Source organism: Budorcas taxicolor, chromosome 23 (assembly GCF_023091745.1).
Source record: "Budorcas taxicolor isolate Tak-1 chromosome 23, Takin1.1, whole genome shotgun sequence".
NCBI classification, from domain to species: Eukaryota; Metazoa; Chordata; class Mammalia; order Artiodactyla; family Bovidae; genus Budorcas; species Budorcas taxicolor.
Genome location: NC_068932.1, coordinates 24,794,932 through 24,818,353, shown reverse-complemented (window position 1 = coordinate 24,818,353; position 23,422 = coordinate 24,794,932). Strand labels below are relative to the sequence as shown.

The following is a 23,422-nucleotide window of genomic DNA, read 5'->3' as shown; positions in this document are numbered from 1 at the left end:
AGAGTTCTAATGTACAGCATGGTGAGGACAGTTAACAATACTGTAGTGTATACTTGAAATTTGCTAGTAGAATAGATCCTCGATGTCTTCACCACATAAAAAGAGTAGCTATGTGAAGTGATGGGCTTGTTCATTAGCTTGATCGTAGTAATCATTTCACAATGTACATGTGCATCAAAACATTACACGGCATACCTTAAAAATGTACAATCTTTATTCATCAATTATACCTCCAAAAAGCTGGGGGGGTGGGAATCCAATACAATGCAAATATCTCAGGAAAATGAAGGGAAGAATAAAGGACTAGTATCAGAAGGTTCTCTCAGAGGAGAAGAGAGAGGAACATGGAGAGTGCTGGGCAGAGGGGAGGGTAAGAGCCAGGGTGGTTTTCCCAGCATCACTTTCTTTTCTTATTTCTCTTTAATAAACACTGGTCCAGCCCCCAGGCCTGAGAGCTAACAGGGGCTCTGGGTCGGGAAGACCCCCTGGAGAAGGAAATGGCAACCCACTCCAGTACTCTTGCCTGGAAAATTCCATGGACGGAGGAGCCTGGTAGGCTACAGTCCATGGGGTCGCAAAGAGTCGGACACCACTGAGCGACTTCACTTTCTGGGGCATTTGAGATCTCCTCCTGCCCCTGGAAATTTCATCCTCTACTCAAGTGCTAACCCATAGGGTGACCCCACGTTAAATACTAAAATTCACAGGAAACAATGGGTCCTATCCATTCACAAAGGATTCAGGATAGACTTGTTAAAAGCAGGATAAATTCTCTCTAAAAGCCTGTTTTTAGGAAACCACTTAAATTTAAAACAAGAAGAGGGGGCTGTAAGAGAGAGTTCCACAAAACAGAGCTGTGTGGCAAGTGGACACAAGCGTTTCATCCTCAGGGTCACCTGCTGCTCTTTAAAGACACTTATCTCTACCCTCTTACCACTTCCACTCCCTTCAGGAGAAATTTAAATAGGGTTGAATCTGAGATTAAAGAGAAAGAGAAGGCTATTGATAAGTCTTAGTTCACCCCCCTAGCCATTACAGGATCATTCCCCACTGTGCAGGGCTTTTCTCTGCTGGAGCATTTCATGAGTCCCTCCTCCCCCACCCCTGAGGAACGGAAGTGGCATCTTTCCCCTCCCCTTAAAACACACATCCTTACAGTGGCGAAAACGGCTCTCAGGAGGCAGATCTACCAGGAGGTGAAAGTGAAAGTGAAAGTCGCTCAGTTGTGTCCTACTTTTTGTGACCCCATGGATTGTAGTCCGCCAGGCTCTTCTGTCCATGGAATTCTCTAGGCAAGAATCCTGGAGTGGATATCTATTCCCTTCTCCAGGGGATCTTCCTGACCCAGAGATTGAACGCAGGCCTCCTGCTTTATGGGTGGATTCTTTACCATCTGAGCCACCCGGGAAGCCCCAACCAGGAGGCAGACCAAGCTAATATTCAGGACCTCTTATTACCTAATAATCACCCCCATTTTCAAATACACACCTTGTCAAACATTTCAAATTCACCAAATCCCCACACTGGCGTGCAAAATAAGGATTATAATTCAGCTAAATAAAAGAGACAACTAGGTTTCAGAAAAGAAACTGCCCAAAGTCACAGAGCTGGTCAAGGATGGAGCTAAGAATCAAGGTGAGGCCCATCTACTTAAGCATGACTCTGCCACCTAAAGCACCCCAGCTTCTGTCTCCCCATAAGTCATCTAATTTATTCATTCCATCCTACTGGGAGAAAAAAGCCTGAGACTGTATTAAGAACTTAATGGGAAACAAGAACCTCAAGGTGCCAAAAAAGATCAGTGGATTAGGAATCAGCTAGATAGACATTAGTATGGGCTCCTCCACTATCTTGGTGAATTTAAACACTCTGCAGTTTCTCTTAGCCATATTTTTCATACCTGGAAAAGCATATGGTTAGGTCATTAAGTGTTCTTTCTAGCTTTAAAATATGACCTCTGAACTATTTATATTCTTAGAGAATCTTGGAGAGGACCATGTTTAACCCAAAGGAATGACTTGAACTGTCAAGTTTCTGCCCCCGCCAAAAAAAAAGATTGAGCACAAAATCCTTTCTTCTGCCTCCCAAAGTCACATCACAAGTATGAGCAACTTTTCTTATGATTTGGTAGCCACAGCACTCCCTCACACATGTCTGGAAGTGTATAGTTTATAATGCCCTTTCAAACATATGATTTCATTTTGATCCCTCCCACTACTACACAGATGAGAAAATGAGTCTCCATGTTGACTGATTTGGACCATTTCATAAAGCTGGTAGAAGATGATATAGAGACTGGCTTTCCAGTTCCAGTTTTTAGTCACAAGCAAAAGGGATGCTCCTGAGTATACCCTGTACTTGGATCCAGAGTCCTCTTGCAGCCTGAGCCTGTTCATACAACCACTAAGCTATGACCAACGTCATCCCCATCAATCTCTTTTGAGGCCATAACAGACACTAAGTAATAGTTGTTGAAATAACTAATAAAGGATTGCTAGTACTGTTTCAACACATAAACCTGAAAATCTGCCAACTCCATCTCCAGGTCAAATCAGCTCTGTTTAGAGGCATGTGCACATTAACACTCACATGTACACACTCATGACCTCCCCACAATTTCTCTCCACTCCTGAAAAGGCCCACTGAGAAGTATTTTATCCCAGACATGATGATTTCAGTCTCCCCCAGTCCAAACCGTGGAGAGGCTGGCTGAGGCAGGGGATCGTCAATGAGCAACAGTGCTTCTCTACTGCCTGCCTATGTTCAGTTACACGGTCGCCTTGGTGGTGTTTCATACCATATCATCAGCTCTACCCCCAACTCCATTTCTTTAAAAATTCATAAGTGTGCAAAAAAAGAAAAGAAAAACACAAAACAAAACCAGAAGAGGGAAAAGGCAATCTTGAAATCCACGTGACTGAAGAAGCATATGTTCCTGCAGGCATAGTAGGTATTAATAATTCAACAAAATATTACAGTAATTACTATACTTTGCAAAATCACAACAGTGCACTTTAGCACAACTCCTACCAATCTTGCAACTGCCATTAATAAATAAAACACAATTCCCTGTATTAAATTTGTTGTTTAAAAGCTAAATATTTTATCAGAATATATTTTAAATAATCCATCAAGACCAAGTAAATCCCTGGCCCTAATTACTCCCCTGTTTAAGTGAAACCCCATCTCTCTGGCTAGAGGAGAAATTGACTTTGACTCTATCAAGAATACACTGAGTGTAAAGACTGGAAGGCCTTCATGGAAGGACCTGAGCACTGCTCAGCTCACACACTCTGCTGGAATCTGCCCAAGCTGTTGGAGAGATAGTGAGAAAGGAGAAAGAAAGAGAGAGGAAGATGAATTCTTTTGAACCATGAATCTGACCTACTTCATTCAGCTCCAGGAAAATAAGCCACGAACTATAAAGAGAGGTGAGTGGCAGGAAACCACCAAAAAGACACACCTAAGTATAGCCTTGAACATGTATGAGGCTCATGGCCTTGAAATACAAGCAAGCCTCCCTTTACACTGTAATCATGGTCCCACATGTTTGCTGCATCCAGTCTATCAAGTTCTTGATTTTATCTGCTGTATCAGCTTTCGCTGCAAAAGTGCTGCAGAACAAATCACTCAAATATCAATCTTTTTCAAAAAAAAATCAATCATTTATTCTCACAACAGTCATTTATTCTCATAAGTATACAGGGCAGCTGGGGCTTGGCTGGGCAATCTTGCTGCCCATGGCTGGGCTGGGCAGGGCTGGGCTGGGCTGATCTAGGCTGGGCTTGGATGGAAGTAGCTACAGACAACTTGTCTCGCGTTCTCTACCCAGGACTGGTGGGCCAACCTGGGCATGTTTTTCTCATGGCTACTGCAGAGGTGCAAGGCAGCAGGTAGATACACAATGCCTTCTGATAACTAAGCTTAGAACTAGCAGTACTTCTATTGGCCAAAGCAAGTCACAAGGCCAAACTCAGGGTTAGGAGATGAGGAAGAAGGTCCCACCCATAGAGAAAGGGCATTGCAAAAGCCCAGTACTAAGGGAGTTAGAGACAGAGTGAAGAATTAGAGAGAGAAGCCAACAACACAGCCAACCACGCCTGCTAAATAGCTCTTCAGTTGGTTTCTTCTCACCACTTACTCTGCCACCACCCAAGCCACCATCCTCTTTAGCCATTGCAACACTCTGATCTCCTCGAATCCAGCCTTCTCTCCCTCCAACCCATCAGTCAGTCAGTCAGTTGGTAAGACATGTCCTACTCTTTGCATCCCCATGGACTGTAGCCTGCCAGGCCCCTCTGTCCATGTGATCTTCCAAGAAAGAATACTGAAGTGGGTTGCCATTTCCTCCTCCAAGGTATTTTTACAACCCAGGGATGAATCTGCATCTCCCACCTGTATCTCCTGCACTGGTAGGCAGATTCTTTACCATTTGAACTACCTCGGAAACCCAACCCACACGGTGGTCAAATTTAATTATATGACTCTCCTATTTTGAACATTCCCAAGGCTTACCCCTTTGCTCTTAGGATAAAGAATAAACTCCTTCCACTGAGCCTATATTGCCTTTCTTGGTCCAATCCATGCCTGTCTATCTCCATTCACCTCCCACCAGCCCTTAGCCCACAAACCCTCTGCTCCAGTCACTCTGTCCTTCTTCCTGTTCCTTTCAGAAACCCCAGTCTCTCATGCCACAGAAGCTGGGTATCCAAGACACTCTGCCCGTTCCTCCTCATCTAACTGATTGTGCTCATCTGCTTCTGCCTCTCTGCCCTCTCCCAGATAAACATTCTTGGTGAACCTCTGACAGTATCATGAACCCCTCCTTCAGAGCTCACCATTATGTACTCAGAACCCAGCAGCACCTGGCACATAGACGGCACACCACAAATATCTGCTGAATATCAACAACATTTTTTAAAGCTATTTTAATTATTTTTAAATAAAAGATGGCTGCAGATGGTTACTGCAGCCATGAAATTAAAAGACGTTTGCTCCTTGGAAGAAAAGTTATGACCAACCTAGACAGCATATTAAAAAGCAGAGACATTACTTTGCCAACAAAGGTCCATCTAATCAAGGCTATGGTTTTTCCAGTAGTCATGTATGGATATGCGAGTTGGACTATAAACAAAGCTGAGCGCTGAAGAATTGATGCTTTTGAACTATGCTGTTGGAGAAGACTCTTGAGAGTCCCTTGGACAGCAGCAAGATCCAACCAGTCTATCCTAAAAGAATATTCGCTGATATATATCTGAATATATACTACTACTGAATATTCACTGGAAGGACTGATGCTGAATCTGAAACTCCAATCCTTTGGCCACCTGATACAAAGAACTTCATTTGAACTTTCATTTGAAACGACTCGATGCTGGGAAAGATTAAAGGCAGGAGGAGAACGGGACGACAGAGGATGAGATGGTTGGATGGCATCACTGACTCAACGGACATGAGTCTGAGTAAACTCCGGGAGTTGGTGATAGACAGGAAGGCCTGGCGTGCTACAGTCCACGGGGTCGCAAAGAGTCGGATACAATTGAGCAACTGAACTGAACTGAAGAGTACCTCATCTGGTTGTGCTATACATTAAAGATATTCAGATAGTGTGTCTATGGCAAATTGCTTCAGAGAGAATTTAATTTCCCCACACCACACTGCTGATTTGTATAAATGTGGTTTTAATGCATGAGGTTCCCTTAAAGGGTTGGGCCTCAACAATAGGAACAAAGCCATGATGTCCCATGTTAGGCATCCCCTTTCCCCATGCTCCTCTGTTCCCTGAGGGGGAAAACAGCAAACTACACAGAATCAGCAAGTACTCTAAGAATGATAAAGACCCAGGGGGAGTTTTTTTGACCTTACATTTCTATGTCCAGATGAGCCATCAAAGCCATGTGAGATAAAAATAAACTTTAGACATATCCACAATGAAAATAAAAGTATCACTCAAGCACTGGGTGACTACATAATATACCATCCAAGGAGGGATCATTTGAGAGTTAAAAGGAACCTAGTAATATTTATGTCAGGACACAGGAACAAGTCAGGACATTCCTCTGCATTCTCTGAGAAAGAACACTTGAAGATCTACCACAGAAAAATGAAATGCAATCCAAAAAAAAAAAAAAAAGAGGAATGGAATTCAAGAAATAGAGGCACGAATCCAGGAGTAGAAATAAATAGAAATATCAAGATGACAACAAGGAGGCAGGCCTAGAAGGAAATCAGTTCAAATTAGAATATCCATTAATGATACAATTAAGAAGCTGGACTATCTTAGTACTATGGTGAAAAAATAGATGTTTCTTTTGTCTTCCTATGAGGAACATTCTCATTGAGGGACACAGATTTAGTCATTAGGACTACATCTATTTCTAATCATGCTACTGAACTTTTTTGTAGATAATAAAACAATCATAATATTTTAAACATTTTATGAGTTTCCATTTACTGTGGTCTTGATTACATTCAGTGTATTTCCTAAGAATGCTCAAATTTAGCACATATTTTGCATGATCTCACATATTTCTTTGCAATATTTGTCTAATATGTGAGTCCCACACATAAGACCATAACTTTTGGGTATCCAGTCAGCATCATACACTTTTCTGCACATCCTGCATCACTAGGTATATAGTAGATGCTCTCCCAAACACTTAATATTATCTGAAAAGTATAAAGCAATCAATACAGGTCAAGTCCTAGAACAAATGCTGTTTTTTTAAAAGACATCAAATTACACTCCTATCTGAGAATTTTATGATATCAGATGTGACTTGAAATAAATTGTACATCATGCCTGGAATAAGAATACCAAGGTGTTTTTGTTTTTGGTTTTTTTTTTAGCAGCATGGTATGCATGCTAATGAAAGTGTTTCATTTGTGCTGGGAGATATGGGAGAAGGCAAAAGAAATGCGTGGTTTCAAATTTGCTGCATAAGGACCTCCAGCTACTCAAAGAATGAAGGAGAGGTGATGTGAACTAACACCATGAGATCACATTGCCTCTGTTAACAGCGCTTTGAAAAGTACTCTTTTCAAAAGGCTGCAGTAGCTCGTTATTTAACTGTGACATAGCGGAGCAAACAGCATTGTCCCCATTTCACACGTAAAGAAATGACTGAGCTGATCCTACCTCTAGCTTGTGGTGATATGGGTCTGCATCAAGAGTTGCATAACTCTTTCATTTATAGATAAGAAAACTGGATCCCAGAATAAGCAAGTAACTTATTACCATCATACTAAGCAAACAAGTTATTGAATGGATGAATGCATGAAAGTACATCTGTTTTGGATAAGACCAAATTTATACATGTTTAAAAAAAGCATCTTCCAATGTTTTAAAATCATAGTTCTAGACCCTTTCCTTACTAATGTACCCATTAAAATTTGTTTTATTCACAGATAAATAAGCTACTACACCTGGAAGGGTCTTCATTCTCTTACACCTAAAAAACAGGTGACTTGCAAAAGAGAGTAAATGTGAATCAGAAGGCAGCTACACATTCCAACTCCCAGGCCAGTGTGCTTTCCAGACTCTCAAGATGCCCCACACTAAGGATATCTCAGATGGGGAGATACCAACTGTAAGCTCAGCTACTTCCTGGCAAAATCTTGACAAAGTCCAGGAAAAAAAGGATCACATCTCACTCCTAGGCCAGAGACCATACACCAGCAGGTATGGGTCCAAATATGAGGGAGACTAGCCTGGCAGGCTACCGTCCATGGGGCCACAGAGTCAGCCTGAGCAACTGAACAACAACTACATTTCATGAAGGGCAAGGCCATGACATACACGTCTATGTAAGGCTGAGTCCCTTCACTATTCACCTGAAACTATCACAACATTGTTGTTTAAAAAAACAGAGAAGCAGCAGCAGCAGCAGCAGCAGCCGATGCCCTGGGGTGGGGTGGGGCTCCTTAGCTTCAGAAGTGACAGCGAAAGCTAATTTGCAGGTATGCATCCCCTCCTCAAACCCCCAACACCATATTCGTGCCACTCAATATAACCTGGGCTCCTTACCTGTGGAAGGAGCCAACCCAAAAGGGAGACCCTCTCAGAACCACGATCAGTGCCTCCATCTCCCCCTCGGTACCGAGTCGGTACCATGGTGGGGCTGGATGCAGAACTTTAAAAGGGTAAGGGAAATACTTGAGGATAATCTTAAGTGTCAACCTGACAGTGCTGTGGGGTATCCAGATATTTGACAAACAATATACTGAAAGTCCATCTAGTCAAAGCTGTGGTTTTTTTCAGGAGTCAAGTATGGATGTAAGAGTTGGACCATAAAAAGGCTGAGTGTCAAAGAATTGATGCTTTTGAACTGTGGTGTTGGAGAAAACTCTTGAGAGTCCCTTGGACTGCAAGATCAAACCAGTCAATCCTAAAGGAAATCAACCCTAAATATTCATTAGAAGAACTGATGCTGAAGCACCAATATGTGGCCACCTGATGCAAAGAGCCGACCCCTTAGAAAAGACCCTGATGCTGGGAAAGACTGAAAGCAGGAAGAGAAGGGGATGACAGAGGATGAGGTGGGTGGACGGCATCACCGACTCAACAGACATGAGTTTGAGCAAGCTCCAGAAGATGGTGGACAGGGAAGGGTGGCATGCTGCAGTCCATGGGGTCACAAAAAGCCAGACAGGACTGAGCAATTGAACAAAAACAACAACAAAATAGTAACGTGTCTGTGAAGGGGACTCATTTGAAAAGACCCTGATGCTGGGAAAGATTGAAGACGGGAGGAGAAGGGGATGACAGAGGATGAGATGGTTGGATGGCATCACCGACTCAATGGACATGAATTTGAGTAAATTCTGGGAGTTGGTGATGGACAGGGAGGCCTGGCGTGCTGTGGTTCATGGGGTCACAAAGAGTAGGACAAGACTGAGCGACTGAAATGACCTGAAGGCGTTCCTGGAGGAGCTTCGCATATGAATTGGTGGACTAAGTAAAGCAGATTGCCCTCCAGCGTGGGTGGGCCTCATTCAACCCCCTCTAGGCCTGAGTAGAACAACAAGCCTGAGTAAGAAGAGTCCTCCTCCTTGTCTGTCTTTAAATTGGGACACTGGCCTCCTCCTGCCTTCAGACATGGATGCAGATGGGAACTACAGGATCAGCTCTCCCGGATTTCCAGCTGCTAATGGTGGCTGTGGACTCTCACCTTCCATGACAGTATCAGCCAATTCCTTACCTAAATCTCTCAGATATATATACAAATAAAGAAAAAGATTTACTTTGAGAGAGATATATATCCTATTGGCTCTGTTTCACTGAAGACCCAGGCTAACACACTCAGAAATAACCAAAGGTATTAGTTCCTTTTCCTCCAGAAACATACTCTGAAACAAAGCCTTGAGTTCAAGTACAGTTGACCCTTGAACAATACAGGTTTTAACAGCGTGAGTTCACTTATACTCGGATTTTTCTCAGTAAACATATACTACAGGATCTGTGTGCTTTGTTGAATCCACAGACATGGAGTTTTGAATACCGGAGGGCCAGCTGCAAAGTTATACATAGATTTGTAACTGCATGGAGAGCCATGCCCCTAACCCCCACATTACTGAAGGGTCAAATGTAACTTATTTGGGAGGTGATCCCAGGAAACACTGATTGAGCTCGAAACAGTAGAGCGCGATGGGAAGGTAGCCAATAAAACAGGCAAATTACCACCTTGGGCATCTGGCACTTAATCCCAGTGATGGCTTCTGGGAGATAGTGTAGGAAACAAGCTTCAGAGTTACCCCACCCCAAAGGGAAAGGGAGCTGGGGTATTTATCCACCAACTTCCAGTAGTCACTATCAGGTGGCTGCTCCCTAGTTCTTGATAGAAATCAACTCCCTGCTTCCAACCTGCGCCTGAGTGATCGAAGCTCCAGGCAGCACACAGTCCCTGGTGCTGGTGGTCAGAAGTAAGCCCCATTTGCAGACTAATGGCAGGTGCAGAGAGCAGGGTGCCAACAGATCTGCTACAAGGACAGACACTCAATCCACCCCATCTCCTGCCTAAGTGATAATGAGGACTAACATCTTTAACCAGTGTAATACCTATCAATACTACCCCCTTCACAGTATTACCTATAAGATTCACAACATCCCTACAAGTTCAGGATTATCCCCATTTTACAGCCAGTGAAACTAAGGTTCAGAGACTTACTTGGAATCACTGCTGCTTGGGTACCTTCTCATAAGAGAAAAAAAAAAAAATCTGAATTTTGAGAAATCTTCCAGTGAAAAGTTTTCTTTCGAGCATGAATAACATTGAAAGCAACATAGTGATGTAAGCAACTCTTTTTGCCTCTAAAGATTCTTTCCTCTACCTGCCACTAGCCTAGAACGCGAGCTTCTCTGCATCTCCAGTACCAGGGCCTCCAAATCATAACAAGCTCCCTCCATACGTGTAATCACATTCAGATACGGCAGCTTGAGTGACTGCAAAAAAAAAAAAAAAATTTCTACTCTGTAATTGTTCTCCATTTCCCACTGAGAACAGATTTTAAAAGGAAAAAGTTCATTTCTTATGCAGCAGTGTGATCTTTAACCTGATTCTAACCATCCGGAAGAAAAACTGCCTCCCTCACCATAAATGCCAAGAAGGCTTTGAGAGGACTGAGTCAGGTGTGTGGGGCCGGAGAACCAGGGAGAGAGGACTGCAATGCCCCCCAGGGGGTAGATCCTGTGCCTGGAGGCAGCAGGAAGAAATCAGACCCTTCCCCATGCCCAAGACAGTCATTCTTTACCCAGGTAGTTTTACGTATTTAAGAATTTATTCACGTCATTCAGCTCAGTAAGCTTCTATTGACTGACTACCGTGCACAAGAAAGTGAGGGGCACCAAGTCATAAAATGCAGAAGAGATGGGGGAACCAAGCCTGAGCATCTCTTCTGGATTAATTTATATCTAGAGTTTTAGTTGAATCATTTATGGGTTGAATGGACTGCAGAATGGATGCATTTTACAAAACATCCGTGCCCTTTTTTCTGCAGGAAGGGACTGAATGTTCAGCCCCCCAGGACTCAACTCCTTGGTTGTTAATGAAATGTTCATCTACTGGTCAAGCCCTCCCACAGTGAACTCGCAGGTTACTACAGCTCTTCCTCACTCCTTTGAAACAATTCCTCATGCAGTAGTTGTTTTATTATTTCATTCTACTGATTTTCACTTCTTTCCCAGGGCAACACTCCCTCTAGTGTCTGCGTAGGGATCTCAGGTCCCATTCCTGCTGCGCAGGGTGCAGACAAAAAAGGGAATTCAAGCCTGCACCTCGATGCGTGTGGGTCACAACAAGATATTCATGGTTTGGCCAATGGGATAATTCTGAGAAAGAAGCTACAGATATTCTGCAACAAGTTCCAGCCACAGATATTCCCATCTCCTGCCAGGCACAGAGCAGAGATAGGAGACAGAGAGGAAAAACAAACCCAGAGCATCAAGGTCCACCCCATGACTTGGATGAAATGAGTCTTTGGTACTCTAGACTCTTCTTGTCTGCCAGTTCCAGTAGCCCTGCGTCCTCTTTTCTTAAAGCCACACGTTTCACTCACTTCCTTCAAGAAGTCTTCCATGATTAGCTGTGAGGTACAATCACGGATGCCCAAGCCAAGAGAAGCTACTCTGCATCTTTCTGGATGCCTTTCTCAAAACTCCACTCAATGAAAGCCCTGAAAACAAGTTCTACTTGTTAGTTAGCTATTAGTGCAATCGTTAAGTTGACCCTACCCATCTGATTCCAATCATTTCTAAGAAAATTCTGAGCATGAGCTTCAAGCAGCGAAGTCCCCAGCCAGTCACACTTCTCTCCCTCTCTCTCTCTCTCCGTGTATGTCACTGTCTCCTTCAGTATAACACAGAAGACAGATAACACAGACTTGTCTGGGTCAGGACGTGGACTATGGCTGGCAGTTGAAACAAGTGCCTCACTGAGAACTAGGTTCTAGCCGAGGCTTAGGGATCAGCTCACTGGGAAACTGGGCATCCACCTCCTTTCTCTGCTTCCATGTTTCCTTCTGAAAATGAAGAGGAAGCCCCATCCACTATAAGAATAACAATTAAACCAATTAAATGTCTGGAGGACTAAGTATAGGTCAGGTGCTTCTTTTCAACACTTTGCTAAGCACAGCATCTTATTTAATTCTTAAAACAGCCCAATATGAGAGGTACTATTTTATCACTCCTTTTATGGATATAACAAATAGACAAGAGAGGGTGACAACTTGCCTAACGTCACACAGCTATTAAGAGACAGAGGTAGACAGCCCAACTTAAAAATGGGCAGAACTGAACAGACATTTCTTCAAAGAAGACAGACAGATGGCTAACGGACACATGAAAAGATGCTCAACACCACTAATCATCAGGGAAATGCAAATCAAAACCACACTGAGATATCACCTTGCACCTATCAGAAGGCCTATCATCAAAAAGAATAGAAGTAGGTGTTGGCAATATGTGAAGAAAAGGGGCTCCTCTTACACTTCTGGTGGGAATGTAAATCGGTACAGCCGCTCCGGAAAACAACACGGAGTTTTCTCAAAAAACTGAAAATAGAACCGTCTTCTGACCCAACAATTGCACTCACAGGCATATATCAAAAACCAAACAAAAAATTAATTCAAAAAGATACATGCACTCCAATGGCCATAGCAGCATTATTTACAATTGCTAAGAAGTGGAAGAAACCTAAATGTTCATCAGCAGATGAATGGATAAAGAAAATGTGATGGTGGTATGTGTCTGTATGTGTGTACACACAATGGAATACTACTCAGCCATAAAAAAGAATGAAAGTTTGCCATTTGCAGCAACATGGGCAGACTTAGAGGGCATTATGCTAAACGAAACGAGTCAGAGAAAGACTAAGGGTGTATGATATCACTTATATGTAGGATTTAAAAATATATAACAAAAAATAAAAATAGATAACAAACTAGTAACTCTAACAAAAAAGAACCAGACTCACAGATACAGAGAGTAAACGAGTGGCTACCAATAAGGAGAGGGAAGTGGGGAGGAGGAGGATAGGGGTAGGGGAGTAAGAGAGACAGGCTATCAGATATAAAATAAGCTATAAGGATATACTATACAACACAGGGAAGATAGCCAATATTTTATGATAACTATAAATGGAAAATAACCTTCAAAAATTGTGAATCACTATATTGTATACATGTAACATATAATACTGTACAGCAACTTTATATTAATTTTTAAAAAGAGTAAATTGAACTTAACCCAAGAAAGAGAGAGAAACAAAGACAGGATTCAAAGCTAGGCATCTGGCTTCAGAACTTATGCTCCTGTTTCCTATATGGCTGTGTTTCTTGCTCCTGCTGCTGCTGCTGCTGCTGCTGCTAAGTCACTTCAGTCGTGTCAGACTCTGTGCGACCCCATAGATGGCAGCCCATCAGGCTCTGCCATCCCTGAGATTCTCCAGGCAAGAGTACTGGAATGGATTGCCATTTCCTTCTCCAATGCATGAAAGTGAAAAGCGAAAGTGAAGTCGCTCAGTCGTGTCCAACTCTTAGCTAGTTTACTTCTATTCCTAGTATACACTGAAAAGTATGATCCTGATTGCATTCATGATGAACACTCTCAAGTATGCATTCACACAAGTCACACAGTCATATCCAGGCTAAATAACCTACAACCTAACAGGAGCCTTGATGATCCTATATAACGATGGTCAGCTTTTCCCCTAAGGTAGGTTTCTTCCAGCACAGGTCAAGTACCAGGCCCCTGCTTAGCGACAGGCACAGATCTGGTCACCAACAGCCCTGAACGGCTGGCCCTACTGTGCTCCGGGTCCTCTCACCCCAACCTGGTAGGGATGGTTTCCTCTGCCTCCCAGCAAGGAGTTCATACCAGGAAGCTACTTGTGCAATCCTGAAGTTCTTAGACTCCATTACTTTTTGGAAATTTACTATAGCACATTTATTAGCATACTATAAAGAACAGCATCTCCATAAATAATTAAACCCAAACTACACTGATCAAAACAAACGAGCAAAATGTTCCTGGTGATGCAACCAGACTTGGTTCACTCACTAACTCAAATGACGAGGTGTCTCACAAGAGGTCTCCATTAACAATGGTTAGTAAGACACAGACTTCCCAGTAAGGAGCTGGTCCTTACTGTCTGCAGTCACTGCAGTGCGTAGGCAGGGTGGCCACAGGATACAGCCAGGGAGCAAGAGGGAGGAATCTACTCCTCAGTCTCTCCGGCTAGCCTTGTGTGTACTCATGCTATGCCTCACTCTATCCGACCTGTAAAATGGGCAGCACCCTACCTCACTTGAGTGAATATAACAGAAAATGGTCTGTAAAAGCAAAAAACAAAAGAGACAAGCAGGAGCATGCAGAGGACAGCTATAGAAAGAAAGACCAGGAGAGAGTCCACACTGTAGCCTGCCATGCTTCTGTCTGAGCCTCATACCCTTCATCTCTCTGCTGAATGATGTGATGAAGACTGTTCCCAACAGCACAGCCAGCCTTGACATCCTGTTGGTCTAAGGTGCCCACAGCATCTCCCACAATGACCCTCCTCCTCTGAGCTCACATCCTGAAACGATCACTTGGCAAATAATCACACATCACCCCGTGGCATCTGTCTTATTGTCATATGTTATTAAACTTTACAGAAGACCAGCCTCATACCCAAAGCATATTAGAAGGACCATGAAGCAAATGCCATCTTATCCTTCTTTGTCTCTCCATCACAGTCCTACCAACCCCACAATCCCCAGAACCGTGCCACACACCCAGTGAACACTAGGCAAATGGTTGAATATCTTATGTGAGTCCATCTGATCTCTCAAGTATATAAGGAAAAAGCCAGGAGGGTTGACTAGTACCTATTTCCATCCTCTCATTAAGTGGGGTGGAGAGGTCTCTACATCTTCTGTTAAAAGTCATACATAAAGTAATAAACCAAGTGCATAAACTCGCACTGTTAAGAAACAGTGTCAGCTGTCCCCCCGGATCAGCTAGGGCACCGTCCAGTTCCCAGGGTCAGGTCAGCAAGTACGGACTGAGCTATGTGTAAAGCACTGGACCACATGTCACAAAGACCACATGAGAAAAGCAGAACTCGCAGGAGGTGTGGGACGTGGGGTGCTGTAGCAAGTATTTTAGCCCTCATCCCTCACCTTTGAAACACTCATAAAACAACCAAGTGATAACCTAAGTATAATCAAGAGTGTGGTACACACTGTAAATTCTATAAACAGGAAAATAAAGGCTGCTAGGAAAGCTTCTAAAGAGAATCCTGTTTGGATCTTAAACTGAACCATAAGGAATGTGTGTGTCTCCATAGAGGAAGAGGGGTATCCTGAGTGGAGAAGACCTCAAGAGCAAAGGCTTGGAGTGAAGAAGGGGATGGGGACAATGAAGGGGCTGCCTTGGCTAGAGTGAAGGGGTCTATCAGGGAACAGTCAAATGCAGAGCTGAAGAAGCAGGCCCAGGACATATGCAGTGAGGGGCCTTGAAAGCCAGGCTGCTGCTGCTGCTGCTAAGTCACTTCAGTCGTGTCTGACTCTGTGCGACCCCATAGACGGCAGCCCACCAGGCTCCGCCATCCCTGGGATCCTCCAGACAAGAATACTGGAGTGGGTTGCCACTTGCTTCTCCAATGCATGAAAGTGAAAAGTGAAAGTGAAGTCGCTCAGCAGTGTCGGACTCCTCGCGACCCCATGGACTGCAGCCCACCAGGCTCCTCCATCCATGGGACTTTCCAGGCAAGAGTATTGGACTTTCCAGGCAAGAGGGGTGCCACCACCCTCTCCGTGAAAGCCAGGCTAACTGACTTTAAATTCAAATTCAAGAAGCTAAAGGGTCTCAAGCTAGAATGGAGACCTACTGGATGAAATGCTCCTGGATACAGCAGCTGTCAAGTTATGAACAACCTGAGAAAATTATTGCTATCCCAAGGGACAAGGATTTCCAATTCCTTCATAGCCTCTGCTCAATGAGAGTTGGGACTCACTCAGTCACTGACTTAGTCAAACCCAGTTGAGTTTCTCTACTGTACACAAGGCAGAGCTCTCTTGTCTCCACTCTCTACCAACGAAGTCCGAGCAGCATCCAGACCTTTCAGTAACCCACCACCCAGAGGAATAACCAAGGTTAGCTGAAGGCCATCTATCCCACAGTACCAGTGATGCTTACCCAAAGTGGCCCACCAGGCACTGGCATGCTTCACTTTCCAACTTCACAAGACCTCTTTCCCCCCAGACTTGCTGCAAACTAATCCTCTGACATCTTCTCCTCATAGGAAAGTGTCTCAAGCCAGCCAGGAGCTTTCCTGGTGGCTCAGATGGTAAAGTCTGCCTGCAACACGGGAGACCCAGATTCGGCCCCTGCATGGAGAAGATGCCCTGGAGAAGAAAATAGCAACCCAATCCAGTAATCTTGTTTGGAAAATTCCAAGGATGGAGGAGCCTGGTGGGCTACAGTCCATGGGATCACAAAGAGTCAGACATGACTGAGCAACTAACACTTCAAGTGAGCCAAGAGGTCAAAGGAAGCAGAAAATCAATAGTTAAATGAAGCCCCCAGGCCCTGGAGTACCTGGCCTTGGATAAACCCTTCGGACACAACCTCCTATTTCAGCATCCAGCTTTGTCACACTTCTCTGCGCCCTGTAGGATGATTCAGGGCCCACAGAGCATCCAGTTCCAAAGTTCCCCCAGTTACAGTAAGAGATTTACCTAGCCCTAGGAAGAAGCAGTTCTCCCTTCGGCCCCCTGAGCCTTCACCATCCCCTCCCCTTAAATCCAACACAATCAGAGAAGCCACTTCCTGTGTGCCTTCTCTGCCAACTACAAAGCGAGTTCCAACCGCTGCATTTCTGCAATCATTAAATCAGGCCTCCCAATTAAGGAGTTTGCAACTTCTGCTCACCTTGGAAATCACTGCAGGATCTGGGAAGCAAATCACGCCCTGTAACCAACCAACTGGGCCGTCAGAGAAAATGCAGAGCAGACAGCCTGTGTGTGGCCACTCCACTCCCCGCCTCCCACCCCCAGGCTGACAGTGAGTGACCGGGAGCAATTAGTGCTGCTCTGTCCCACTGCATTTCCCAGCTCTGTCTCCACCGAGATGGCTTCCCTTGTAATATTAATTAAAAACAGATTCTTTTTGGCAAACCCCTGAAGAATGGCTCCAGTGGCAGGCTTCTTTATTAAGCCTCTGAGAAGACAAAATGCATTAAGATATTGTGACACGGGGATGGTGAGGGGGGACGAGAAGGCTAGACATCCCAGCCAAAAGCTATTTGAAAAATCTGTTTGGGAGCCACAGTTAGATGTTCCAGTGAGTGAGACACAATTAATCTGATCAAATCTGTCACTATTTTGCACATTAGGAGTAAATATTTTAGAGCGTTGTCCAGCTGAATTAGTTAAGAGCATGAACTCATGCCTGGGAGCATCTGGGTGTTCCACCTGCTGGTGTGCTCGGGGCAGGATAGGGACCTCGAGTGATCAGCATCTTCCTGTTTCTCTTCACCAAGGTGCAGCGTTAGGCACAAGAATTAAAGACTATCTGGCAAAGCATCCCAACCAGACACACCGCAGGGCAGCACACTCAGTGAGCCGCCGGAAAGGCATGGGGATCAGTCTAAGGGAGGAGGCAGCACTCTCGCATGCCAGCGCCGTGAACACACGAGGGATTCCCCCATCCCGCTTTACAATGCTCAGGGGGCCTGGAAAGGGGGCTGTCTTCACAGCTCCCCTCTCTCCAGGGTCCTTTGCCAACTCACTAACCAAGCAGGAAGGCGTATTTCTTCTTTCAAAAGAGAAGAGCAGGCTGATGTGATTTTCTGTATCCCTGTAAGCCCCAGGGTCTGGACTCCCTCTGGGCGTTTGTGAAACACTTTCTAGCCCATTAATCACCAGAATCCCAGCTGGAGACAACCAAAGAGAAAAGCAAATCGCTCTTCCAGAGTACAGGCTTCAAGCCCAAGCTCACTCTCCTCTCCCCCCGAAATACCTGGAAGGGCAAGAAAGGCCAGAGGGGAACCCGGACTCCATCTCCTTCTGGCTCAGACCTGCTGGGCACTTCCTCTCTTGCCCACCAAGTCATGCCAGCCCCTCCTGGGACCAAAGTGAATATGTGATTCAAGCCTGGAATGAGACTCTCAGCCCCTGGGCACATGCTGGGCATGTGGGGAAGGGGGTGGAGACCTTCACTTGCATATCCTCCTGTGCGTGCATATGTGCTCAGTTGCCGCAGTCTTGTCTGACTCTCTGCAACACTGTGGACTGTAGCCCACAAGTAGCTCCAAGGCAAGGATATTGGAGTGGTTTGCCATGCCCTCCTCCAGGGGACCTTCCCAACCTAAGGACTGAACCCACATCTCCTGCGTCTCCTGCATTGCAGGCAGATTCCTTACTCATTGAGCCACCTGGGAAGCCCCATCTCCTCATGCCTGACCACAAATGGCCAGAGTAGAGTTCAATTTTCAGATATACGGAGTAACTGGAAACTCTCCTCCAGAAGGAACTCACAGGAGGAATGTGGTCCACCAGAGGCAGTTGAGGGAGAGCAGCAAGCCCCACAATGTGTTAACTGGTGGCCTTCCTGGAGAAGGACATAGTTAACACTCAAGTCAGAAGGGAAGATGGAATTTTCTTCTCATGCAAAAAGAGCTTGAAACAAGGATCCATGTTCTCTGCCTTGAGGACTTCTCCAACCAATGATAAAGGGACCTTCCAGAAGGAACATCCTCTCCATCAATCCTTACCCTGCCTTTTTTTTTTTCCTAACAGCACCTTCTTTTGCTGACCTCAGGAAAGGAGGAGAGGAGCAAGAAATTGATTAGATTTTAAAAAAAGAAAGAAAGAAAGAAACTGGGTAATGTTGCAGAAACTGTTTTTCTAGCTACTCCCCCTCACCAGGGGTTGTTTCCTTAAAGTCTCCCAGAGGCAGGGCTGGGTTAGCTTGTTTGCTCATCTTCCTCAGGGCGAAACAGACTGACACTTGAGGAAGCCTCTTCCACTGGAAATGCCTGTGAAGCATGGTCTAAAAAGGCAGTCCCGCTCTGGAGCAGAGAGAGTGGACACACGGGGTCCCCGCACTCACCTGTGCTGCCGTAATATCCTTTGCTCAGACAGTAAGTCTGGCCAGGAGCACAACCAATGAACCCCCAAGGGGGGCTATTCCTGGACTGCCCAACTCTTATCGCTATCACTAAGAACTCCAAGGCCAACTGGTCCGCTCCTCAGGCCCTTTGGGCCAGCCTTTTTAATCGGAGAGCCATTTCCCAGGAGGGTATAGGGTTAGACTTGCCCCCTCACTTTCTCTGCTGTACAACTGCCTTGAAGATAGTCAGAGAAGGCCATGCACATGTAACTACTATCTGCAGAGAGCATGCTCTAACATCCCAGCTTCAGGGAATCTGTCAACACACAGAAATGATCCTTAAAAGCAGAAACGTAAGAGAACTCTTTCGGCAGAGTGAATTTATATCGTCCCTGTGTGGCACGCTAAAATCGAAGGACATCACCTCCACCTCCTCCACCTCCTCCTCCTCCTCCTCCTAGGGATACATTTGCTTCCACACATCCAGTCCATCCTCCTCACTGAGTAAGAACACGAACAAAATAATGCACATACACGCGATTGCTCATTCTCAAACCAAGAGAAGTTGAGAGTCACAAACCCTGCTGTCAGAGAACCACATGTCGCCCTGTCTCTCTCCCTCCACCTCCCCCCACCACACACACACACAATCCTCCCAGCACCTGCAAGTCCTCGATCACCCATCCCTCGTACATGTCCACCCCCTAAGCCCAGAGCTGACCACTTTGAAGCTGTGGGGGGCCCTCACTGAGATGCAGCCACCACCACGCTGCTGAGGAGCTGGTCTGCCCAAATGCTTGCAACCCCGGCTGGGCTGCCTGCTTGGTGCTGTATGTCTATAAGAACCAGGAAATCTGTGCTCGGTATTGCTGATGAGCCCCTCTGTAAGGACTCCTCGCTTTCCTGTTACAAGTCACCCCTGCGACACCCCCCAGGCGCTGTTAAAATAAGGCGAGGATTTCCTAGGGAAACCTTTAATGTCAGTCATGAGAAATACAAAGGGAGCGGCGGCGGTGCTTTCCCATCGAGTGAGTTCCCCAAAGCTGCAGGTAGGGACATCCACCATCCTCCAGATTCTGCCCAGAGCCCCGGTTCTGAGCTGATGCTATGAACCAGAGACGAGGAAAGGGTTTTTGCAGGATTGGCTGAAGTGGGGCCCGAGGAAGGCAGGGGAGTGGGGTAAATGGCTGGAGCCGTCCCCCACGGTTCCTGGGCTGGACTGCTCGCTCTGGCGGCCAGCTGGGGGCGGGGTGGGGAGCCCTCCGGGCACGCGCTGCGGGCTGCAGCAGCTGCCGGGGTAGATCGTATTCTGCGCCCTGAGGCCGGCCCGCGGCCGCCCGGAGGCTCTGGAGCCGCCGGAGTGGATTCCAGGGCGCCACCTGTCGGTACAGCAGCTTCCCAGGGTAACCTGGCAGCCGAAAGGCGTGGAGAGGCGCGTAGAAAGCCCCGGCGAGTTTGCAGTCGCAGGACGCAGCGGCAGGGGCGATTCTGTGCTCAGTGACTTAAGTGTGCTTCTGCTTGCGTGAGAATAAGCGGTGCGGGACGGGTGTTGAATTTCACTTCACACTGTAAACTTTTTTTCCCTGCCTCTCCTATAGCTCTGCAGGGCAGCTGCCTGGGTTTTGAAGGGGAAAACTGATGTCAAGAAAGGCCCAGACTTGGGCCAACTTGGCCCAGCCTCCCGCTAAGACTGGGACAAAGTGTGCCTGGGGCCCAGGGCAGCATCCTAAGTGGGGCGGGCAGAAGTAGTCCGAATGGCACCATCTCCTGGTTCTTTCCTGTGGTTGGAGGAGAGAGGGGAACCCCGGGCAGTCACAGGAGTCAGTCAGCCTGTCCAGCGGTTCTTTCCCCAAATCAGTACACTTCCCCGCCCAAGAATCCATGCGCGCACACACACCTGACAGGACAACTGACTCCCCAAGCCGAGTGCCAGAGAAAGTGATCACTGATCCCGATAAGGCACCTCTTTTCCCCTCTTTCCTCCAGACTGCCCCAATCCTAGGGTCTCCGGTAAACAAATTCACAGTCTTACAACAAACTCCGATAACCTGTTGGGGGCGAGGGGAAAGCGGGATGCACCAGGCCAAAAGTCGAGGAGCCCCCTGCTCCTGCCTTCACCTCAACCCAGGGCAACTATCTGCCCCTCCTTCCCGCCCGCCCACCGCACCCCACCCCAGCCCACCCCAGCCCACCCCTCATTTTCCTTTGCTGTCGGGAGACTGTGAGCTCCGCAGCCGGGCGGATACTCACGCTGCTGTTGTGTCCCGACCAGTGCACCATGGCTTGGTTGTGAGCCGAGTCCCCGGTCAGCGCGAACGAGGTACTGGGTAACCGGAGCTCTTCAGTCGCTGAGCCCCCGGTCCGTGGTGCCTTCACCTCCTCCCGGAGACCCTTGGCCAGAGGGCGGCTTCCTTTGGAACCATCGGCTAAGACAGTAGCCCGGGCATCCCCGTGTTCCAGGGCACTGGGGGGCTGCGCCCGACGACTCCTCCTCACGCCGCTAGGCTTGCCAGGAGTCGAGATGCCCGGTCCCCACCGCGAGCTTGCTGGAGACAGCCCTCCGGCTTCTTGCTTCTTTCTGCCGCTGCCACTGCTTGGCTGGGGCAGCGGCTCTGGTCCCGGCCGGCGCTCCAGTGCGGCGCCTCTCCGTACAGTCGCCAGCTCCTCCGGCCACTGGCTTGCCATTGCCAGCGGTGAGAGACGAGGCAGCGCCGGGGACCGCGAAGCCAGAGCCGCTAGGCGCCCAGGACCGCCCGTGGTGTCCCAAGTGATCTCGGCGCCGGCCAGGACCCACGTCGACAGGAGCAGGAGCCCGGTCCGGGCGAGGGGCGCCCCGGGCCAGCCTGCAGGGCGCTCGGTGCGCGCCGCCTCCATCCCGCTGCGGCTGCCACGGCTCGGGCTGGCAAGTGTGTGGCGCCAGCCGAGGTGCGGGTCCGGCGCGGGGGGTGTGCGCTGCGCGCGCCGGCGAGCGAGCAAAATGAGTGTGTGTCGGGGGAGTGGGGAGGGGGCGGCCGGGAAGGAGGTGGCTCGGCCTGGTGCGCCTTGCTGGTCCTCTCCACTCTTCGCTCCTGGCTCTCGATCGCTGGCTCTCTCCTCCACAGGGTGATTCCAAAACCCGAGAAAAATTAATAAATACCCCGTAGGTGCTTTTTCATTTTCTTAAAATAAGATTCCCCCAAAATCTTCCCCGCTGAGCTGCTTCAGAAATTTTGTCAAAAGGAGTATTCAAAGGTAATAAGAAAATCCTCTTTTAAAATATGAAAAGCAACCCCAATCCAGGAGGAGAGGCTGGCGACGGACCCTAGTCCGGAGTCTCTCTGAAACCCAGCCTCCAACCTCGTCTCGGCGAAGAGTTGGGAGCCGCTTCTGGCCGCGTTTAGGGGGGTTACTCTTCGGGCATGCTGTGGGGGCGGGAGATGGCGCGCAGGGAAAGTTGGGGGGGATGGTCTCGCGGGAGGAGGAGGAGTGAAGTGTTTTCAGCGCCAACTGTTTAGGTTGGGGAGCCTAAGGGGAGCCCGGACTCTTCGTGCAGAGACAGCCTGCGGAAGCCGAGCGCGGGATGGACTCCGCTCCGGGCTCCCCAGCCTATTCTTCCCGCCACCCCCACTTCTACCCAGTGCCTCCGCCCGGTGCGGGGGCGCGGGGAGTGCGTGCGTGCGCGTGCGTGAGGGGAGGCTAGGAGTGCGCCCGAGGCTGGCGGGCGGGCACCCAGGGTGGGGGTACCTGGCTGAATCAGGGGTGCCTGGGTGTGCGGGGGCGCGCGACTCTCTGCGTGCGCGTTTGCACGCGTATTTGTGCGTGTTAGTGTGAGCAATGGAGTGTGGGGCAGGGAGGGGTGCGCTCGGGCTGTGGGCACGTGTGGATCAGGCACGGGCTGTGTTTGCATTTCCATAAACCTGTGAGTCATCAGAAAGGCAATATTGAGAGCAAGGCCGGTGGTTCTGGACCGCCCGCTCCTCCAAGGCGCCCAGCTCACCCATAGGCCCCCATCGCCTGCGGACGTAAGCTGACTGTTGCTAGAACCTCCGGGAGGGTTGGAGGAGAGAACTAGGAGGCGCTGGCAGCCCGGTCTGGGGTTTGCCAGCTCCTCCCCGATTCGCCAGCTCTTCTTCCCAGGATCCCAGCTGGAGCTGGGGAAAGACAGTCGTCCAGACCGGTTGCTCCTACCCGGAGGACGAGAGCCCATCTTTCCGCCTGCGATTATGAGATTGCTCCCTCATCTCCCCAGATTCATTACTAAAAGGGCTCAGTTCTCTCAAAGTGTCGGGCTGCCAATTAGAGGGTCCCGGCCAGCGCCGCGCAGGCATGGGGATCAGTCCCCACTGTCCCCAGTTG

At 47.6% G+C, this 23,422-nt stretch overlaps 1 protein-coding gene across 1 annotated transcript in view; it reads right to left on the bottom strand.

The window, feature by feature from the left end:
- The window catches only part of SORCS3 (sortilin related VPS10 domain containing receptor 3), a 650,006-nt gene extending 628,045 nt beyond the window's left edge, over nt 1-21,961 (bottom strand). The window contains exon 1 of the mRNA XM_052660938.1: nt 21,338-21,961. Within this exon, the coding sequence (XP_052516898.1) occupies nt 21,338-21,961 (624 nt within the window). The remainder of the gene's footprint in view (nt 1-21,337) is intronic.
- Between the last annotated feature and the right edge of the window lie 1,461 nt (nt 21,962-23,422).